At 53.5% G+C, this 7,129-nt stretch overlaps 1 protein-coding gene across 2 annotated transcripts in view; it reads right to left on the bottom strand.

Annotated features, from left to right (window-relative positions):
- NIN (ninein) overlaps window positions 1-7,129 on the bottom strand; it is a 58,489-nt gene that overhangs the window by 39,417 nt on the left and 11,943 nt on the right. For both annotated transcript variants that reach the window (XM_009289854.2, XM_009289855.2), the window contains exons 3-4: window positions 3,491-3,526; window positions 3,322-3,455 (exon numbers count right to left, since the gene is read on the bottom strand). In XM_009289854.2, the coding sequence (XP_009288129.1) occupies window positions 3,322-3,455; window positions 3,491-3,526 (170 nt within the window). The remainder of the gene's footprint in view (window positions 1-3,321; window positions 3,456-3,490; window positions 3,527-7,129) is intronic.

Genomic DNA, 7,129 nt, shown 5'->3' with positions numbered 1-7,129 from the left:
CCCCCCCCCCCCCCCCCCCCACCGCCATCTGCTTCAGCGAGACAGACCTTTGTTCTCCCCCAGAATATATTGCTAATTAAAATGATGATCAGGAGCACACGCTGAGACTGTTCTGCTTTACACACGGCAAGGTGAGCCTTCGCACCAACGCTGACGGCCCCCATCTCTCCCTCCCTGCATGCTTGCCCAGAGATAAGCTCGCTGGTCTGAGCAGCCGGAGCAGAGACCCCTGAAAGACGGCAAATCTCCACAACCCGCTATGCAAATTGCCTTCAGCTGCAAAGCACCGGAGTCACATCATAAATTCACTTTTTTGGGGGGGAGCAAGCACTATCCTGAGCTGTTATTTGCAGATCCCGGCTTTACAAGACAGTTGCACTTCGGGAGCCTCACAAAGCTCGCTGGTCTGAGCAGCCGGAGCAGAGACCCCTGAAAGACGGCAAATCTCCACAACCCGCTATGCAAATTGCCTTCAGCTGCAAAGCACCGGAGTCACATCATAAATTCACTTTTTTGGGGGGGAGCAAGCACTATCCTGAGCTGTTATTTGCAGATCCCGGCTTTACAAGACAGTTGCACTTTGGGAGCCTCACGTTTGTACATCAAGGACCTGAAGACGGAGAGTTTCAGCCCGACCCTCCCAGAAGGTTTTGCTCCGAGAGGCCGTGCCATGCTGGAAACCACTCTGCAGAAGCAAACACATGGCTGTCTGGGGAGCGAGCGGCTTCAGCGGGCACTGAAGGGACAGAGCTGGGACATGACAGCGGTTTCTACGACCTGCAAGTAGGAGGGACCTTTCCCAGAGCAGAGCCAGCAGCTGGGGAAGGGGAAATGACAGATGTCCTGCGCTAAGGTCTGAAAGTCAGCATGGCCTTAGGACTGGCCACGTCTGGCTGCGTACCCAGGGGTGCGCTGCTGGGAACTCCCTGAGCCAAAGGGTGCTGCTGCCCTACCACCAGTTTGGGGTCGGTACCTCACGGCTCCCCATCCCAACCCTGCACCACCACCATTGCACGGATCGTCAGGCGTAATGCAAGGCGAAAAGGAAACGAAAGCAAGGTCACGGCACTTCCCAAGCACACTTGGCCAGCTCTCAGCTGGGCTTGAAAGCCCACCAAGACTCATCACCCGTATCAAGAATTTAGGACAAACTCACTCAAGCGGCAGCTGGGGCCGGAGACGCACAGCTTTAACCACCACAAGCCTTCACGGTGCATTTCTAGGCGCTTTCATGGCTGCAGCTCCATTAGCACCACATCCATAAAGCCGCCAGAGCCACTCGTTTCTCATCACCCATTAGCCTAGTAACACCCGTGGGGACAAACTCGTGTGGGTCAGAGGGAACCTCGGGACCCCTGCACCACCCTCTGCTCACGGCAGGGTCAATGCTGAATTCAGACCTGGCTGCTCATGACTTTGTCCAGTGGCACCTGGAAAGCCACTGGGGATGGAGATCACGGAGCCTCTCTGGGCAGCCGATCCCACACACAGACCAGCCCTCCAGCCTCTCCTCTCGTGTTTACAGAGATGAGAAGGGGAAGGAAGCCTCTCAGACAGAGCCTGAGCCCTTTTAATTGGCATCGGTTGAAAGAAAGCACCAATTAAACCACACTGCCCCAGTTCTCAGGCCGGCAAAACACCCTGGGCTGGAGGCAGGCTTGCAGAGCGCAGGCAGCAGCGTGTTTATACGCGCAGCAGAAGAAACCTAGGCGAAAAGCTGCTAGTTGTGCCGAGCCCCAAGAAGTCAACGCTTCAGGAGTCTCCAACGCTGCCCGGTGTTTCAGCCCCGGGACCCCCAATGCCTTCAAGCAACTAATTTCTGTGCTACCAAAAAAAATCTTCTTTTAGAGACAAGACAGTAATGCTGATAAAGATGAAAAATGGGGATTTTTACAAATTTATCCTGATTTTTGCTCAGGCTGCAAGAGAATTAGCCATCCCATCCACTGCAAAAGGTGCAACAAGAGGTCCCACCAGGAGACTGATGCAGCCAACAGGGAGCACAGCGTGGTTACGTACCAGTTGAGTTAATTGACTGACCTTGTTAATAGACTAACCTTTTACACCTCCTTAACAGCTAAAACAGAGGAGTAAGATTAGAGTGGCCTCTTCTATCGAGGGCATCGCTTCCCTGGGGGTCGTGGGTGGATTAACACTGATTTCAAGGTCAGGGCAGCCCACGTGGCCGGCACCAGGAGATGGATGAGCATCCCTGTGGCGGTGAGCAAAGGTTACCGAGAACAGGATAAAGAAGCTGGCTCTGGCAGAAAAGTTTTACTTCAAGGTTTTTTTTAATTTATTTTTAAGCTCAGCTGCATAGGAATAACACTGGAAACTTGGAAATTTCTCCCTTGCTTCCCCATGCAGGGTTGGGCACCCCCCCTACACAGCTGGCTGCAGGGCCCCCCCATCTCTAGGAAAGCACAAGTGAAGTGCCAGGAGACAGAGGAAGGGAGAAAGCAGCAGCATTTCTCCTTCCCACTGGAAAACTCCCACCGTGCGCTCCTGAACACGCAACGCTGAATCAACAATACTTGGCAAACCGAGGCAGGCTGGAACGAGCCCCACACCAAGGCAACGCTGCTGTGGCCGTACGCTAACGCATGCCACCAAACCCAGCCACGCGTCACCTTTTGTTTTTCTGTTCTGGAGAAGCAAGAGGAGATTCTGGGGTGGAAAGCACTAGCACAAAGAGAGCCACTAATTTTGATCACAAAACCCAGGGGGGGGGGAATCTGGATTTTGAGCAAGCATATGTGCAGGCATGCGTGGGGCACTGGGGCTGCTGAGAGCTGTGCGGCTCCTGGGACAGTCAGCCTTTTCTTTTCGTGTAGGAGCACGCAAGCTGTTTGCTGGGAAAATAAAATGCAGAGGACTGACCAGAGAAGCTGGTGGCTCTGGATTTAGGGCACTGTCCCGAGGCAGCTGCCTGCTGCGGATCTGCCGCTCACCACCACCCCTCTTCCCCCATCCCTTCTACCAGAGAGCGCCGGAGCCACGGCCAGTTATTTGCAGATGAGCTAATAGATGAGGACATTCTCCTTCTGCTCGCTTAGCTCCCGGCCCACCCTTCATTAGCCATGGAGGCAGCGTTGCAGTCCTTATTTGCTTAATTGCTGGCCCGCGCCGCAGCCAGGGGCGTGGGGAGGCCAGCGGCACCGGCACCCGGCGCACATCACCATGCTGCCGCGCGAGCCCAGGGCGGCCATCGCCTTTGCTGGGACAACCTCAAGGACATCCAAACCACCTTAGGCCGGTGTGGGGAGCAGTGACATTTGGGGGGGTACAGCCCACCACAGCGCCCGGCCCCCTCCCGCTCACCTCCTCACAGCCGCTGGAGGCGATGTGCGGGGGATGAGCTTCCTCGCTCAGCGGCTCGATGACGGTCACCTCGGCAAAGTCCTCCACCGACTCCTGGAACTCCGGCAGGGACCGCCGGCCGGAGCGGTTGCCGCCTTTGCTGTTTTTCGCCGGCCGTAGCGTTTGCCGCCTTTGATGTACTTGGGCTGGGCTTCTGGGGAAGAATCTGTGAAATTCAAGAACAAAGCGCATCGGTAACATGATTTTTTTTGCAGATCCAGCTCCCGGGTCACAGAACACGGGGCTGGTTTGGCTGCAGCGTTTCGAGCACCAAATTGCCACCACCATTCCCCCCGGACAGACGCCAGCGGCTGCTCCTTTCCAGGACGACTACCCTCACTGTGGCATCGGGCCTGATGGGTTGGAATTGGTCCTGCTCAAAGAAAAAAAAAAAGGCTGTCGCAAAGTGGAATCAGGGCTCCATCTTCCCCACCCTTCCCCAATTCCCAAATCAAGTTTGCTCATTTAACAAGATGGGGGGAAAAAAACCCTCAACCTTGCAAACGCAGCCTCAGATGGAAAGTCAATTTGGTCTCTCCTCCTTGCACTAATCTTCATTACCAGCGATGGGCAGGTTTAATTAGGGACAGTGCAGCACTTGAGCAGCTCCAGTCTCCAGATTACGCAGACACCTGGGCGACTGCCACTGCTTTCGGTAGATTTAATCACAGCTCGATTAAAAGTGTGAAAACAACTGGGCAAGGGGAAAAAAAAAAATCGGGCAAGTTTGGAGGCAAACGTCTCCCCGGGGCCGGCACGAGCAGCTGATCCGGGCGACGGTGGGGCAGGTCCCAGCTCGTGCTATGCAACTAATGCCAACTGCAAGATCTAAATAACCCTTTGGAGTCATCATGTAATTACAGGGGGCTCTGCTCGCATTCCCCGGCTCCAGCTTCCCACAGCAAGCTCCTGCCTTCGGGGACTGAATTATCTGGGAGCACTCATGGACAGGGATCAAAACAAAAAATAAGCAAGCACGTTTTGGGCTATTTTCAGTGAGAATCATCCGACGTCTGGAGCAGGGAGCAAATTAAATGGTGGACCAAATTAACCAGGGATTCAATTAGGGGAAGGCTCTCTGCCACGCTTTGTTTCAGTGTTTGCTAACCTTACCATCGAAAAACCCCCCAGGACTCGATCATCTTTATTTTCCGCCACTTGCAGCGTACCGAGGCAGCGGCAAGAGCAGCAGCTTTTTAAAATTTTATTTGCAGAGTGCTCTGGTACAAACTAAATGCAAGAGTGCAATACTAATAAGGAGCAGGGAAGCCGTTCAATCATTGACAAACGGTACACAGAAAGCAGCGGGTCTCTAAACCCCCCTGCCCAAATGCCTCCTTGGATAATATTCCTTTAGATATGGAAGAAGGCTTCAAGCTTGTTAGAGGGAAAATATTCTGCAACTTAGCTATGCAATGAATTATAAAATACACAGGACTAGGAGTCCTTTGATTCCTCCAGCCTTGCACTCCATCCATCCATATTGCAGCTCTAGGGAACAAACCCGGCTCCCGTGTTTGAACAAGGCCATTTTAACAAGATTTGCTGCAGCTGGGACTCGCACATGAAAGTTGTGTGATGAAGTGCACCGATAGAAAAATCACAATGAGACAGGCTGATTAAGTAAGAGCCCGAGAACAAAAGCAAACCTTATCACTCCTATTAAAGCCTGCCCGGTGGTGAACAATCTCCATCGAGCAGCTCTCTCTGAAATGCTAATATTTGTGGCTACTTATTCACCCATTTATTTTCTCCCTGCCATCTCCCCCGCCCTTGCAGAAGAGGGCTGGGGGGCTTTGTGGTTTTTTTTTTTTTTTTGAGAAATAATTTTTCCTTCTCAAAGACAGAAACGCACCTCCACGCCCATCTGTCTTTGGAAAGATGTGGGGGGAAAAAGAAGCCGTAATTCAGCAATAACGAAGCTATGGCTTAATTTCCTTCTGGATTTCCCAATGCTCACGAGAGTCCTGTTTCCACCCCCCCACCCCGACAGCGTGTTTAACCACTGCTGCAGCTGAAAATCCAGCTGTATACGGAAAGGCAGGTGCCTTCACGCCACGCCGCCCTGCGAGTGCTTTAACAGCAAGCGGGGAAATGGGAGCATCTCCCCACTTTTCTGTTTTTTAGCATTTGGAGGCTGGCAGCTCTCTCTCCTCTTTGGCCTGAGCACCTGAATGTGCTTGTTTTTCCTTTGCAATTAAAAAATTGTGAAGCCTGAGAACATCCCTGGGAGGGAAAGGTTACCCTCCGCAGTTTGAGAAGAGCAGAAAGTTTGCTCCTGCCTTGCAAAGCTCCGACTTTGAAATAGGCTATGCCTGAGCCCAGCTACTGAGGGGATCCCAGCTCAAGCACCCTGAAATCCCATTTCCAGAGCCGGGGTGCTTTCGTTAACACTGAGTTACAGCTCTTCACCTGCAAGCCCCCGTGCACCTTCGTGCTGTCGGCTGCCGCGTGCACGGTGCAAAACAAAGCCCTCGTGTTAGGGGACCATGGGCGCCGCACTGCCGTAAGGGACCGGATCCTGCAGCCCCATCCCTGGGAGCACAGACCCATCTCTTTTGCAGAAAGCCCCATGCACCATCATCTCTGGACCACGTGTGCATGGATACCTCCCATACATGCAGCATCCTCTAAGCCCCTCCGCCCTCCCAACCCAAACCCCCAGCACAGCAGCCGGTGCCCTTGATGCTCCCGCCATCCCCAGTATTTAGGGAAAGCTGAGCACACATGCCAGCAAAAAGCAGCAACCCGTGCTCCCCGAACGCAGAAAGTTCACTGACGAGCTGAACCGAGTTTCCCATTTCCAGCCAAAACTAATGAGGAAGGATGGAAAGAGCTGCTCAGTCCACACGTGCCTTCAAAGGCACACGAGGAAACCGGAGGGAGACATCAAAACCAATGCTTCCCGTGAGACAGATGCACATGAGAGAGCCCTGTGTGCTATTTATCCCAAACACTAAAATATACCCCTGTATTGAACACCAAGGGGAGGCTGCTCTTGCTCGAGTCTGACCTCTGGTACACCCTTCTGCAACCAGCAGCAAGGCGAGATGCTGCTCCTCATAGACCCTCGCTATTGTGCGGCTGACGAGCCACCAAGAAAGGGAAAAAAAAAAAGAGAAAAATAAAATAGGTCGAACCCTCCCTGCTTCCTACAGCCCTCGGCAACGCGTGGGCTTAGTAACACACACACACACTCCAGAGCTGGCACCTAATTAGACACTGGGGTCTGATCTGCCCCCCTGAACTGCCCCTGGGCTGGGGGCGGGAGCAGGAGCTGCCAAGAGAGCAAGTCTCTTGCCTTCCTGCCCTGCTGCCCGGGGGGGGAGGTTTGTGGCCCCCAAAATGCCCCCTGAAAAAAACCAAACCCCTAAATCTGCATTTCACAAGAAACCCCCTGATTTAAGCGCTGCAGACAGAAGCCATCACTTCCCCAGCTCGCTCCCCCCATCCATCTCGGCAGTTAAACGTCTCCATGGTTAGAGATTTACACTTGATTTTCTGCCTTTCTGCGCTAGATAAGCATTTCAAAATCCTGCTCTGCCCTCAGATGCTGGGGAGGAGGGGGGGCTCCCCTTGATGGCGAGCAGCGTTTTCCTGGGCCCAGCATCAAAGCCATCGAGCGCAGACAAAAGGGGTTTTAGAGGAGGAAGACCCTCGCCCCGCGAGCCCGTCGTTTAGAGGCAAAATTAATTTCTTCGCCGCTTAAGATTTGGAAGGGAGGGATCCTCTTTGCGGCAGCAGACAGCCTACTGCTGGGCAAAGCACA

This window comes from Aptenodytes forsteri, unplaced genomic scaffold (assembly GCF_000699145.1).
Source record: "Aptenodytes forsteri isolate BGI_AS27 unplaced genomic scaffold, ASM69914v1 Scaffold76, whole genome shotgun sequence".
NCBI lineage: Eukaryota > Metazoa > Chordata > Aves > Sphenisciformes > Spheniscidae > Aptenodytes > Aptenodytes forsteri.
The sequence above is the reverse complement of the archived record's forward strand: the minus strand, read 5'-3'. Positions and strand labels throughout refer to the sequence as shown.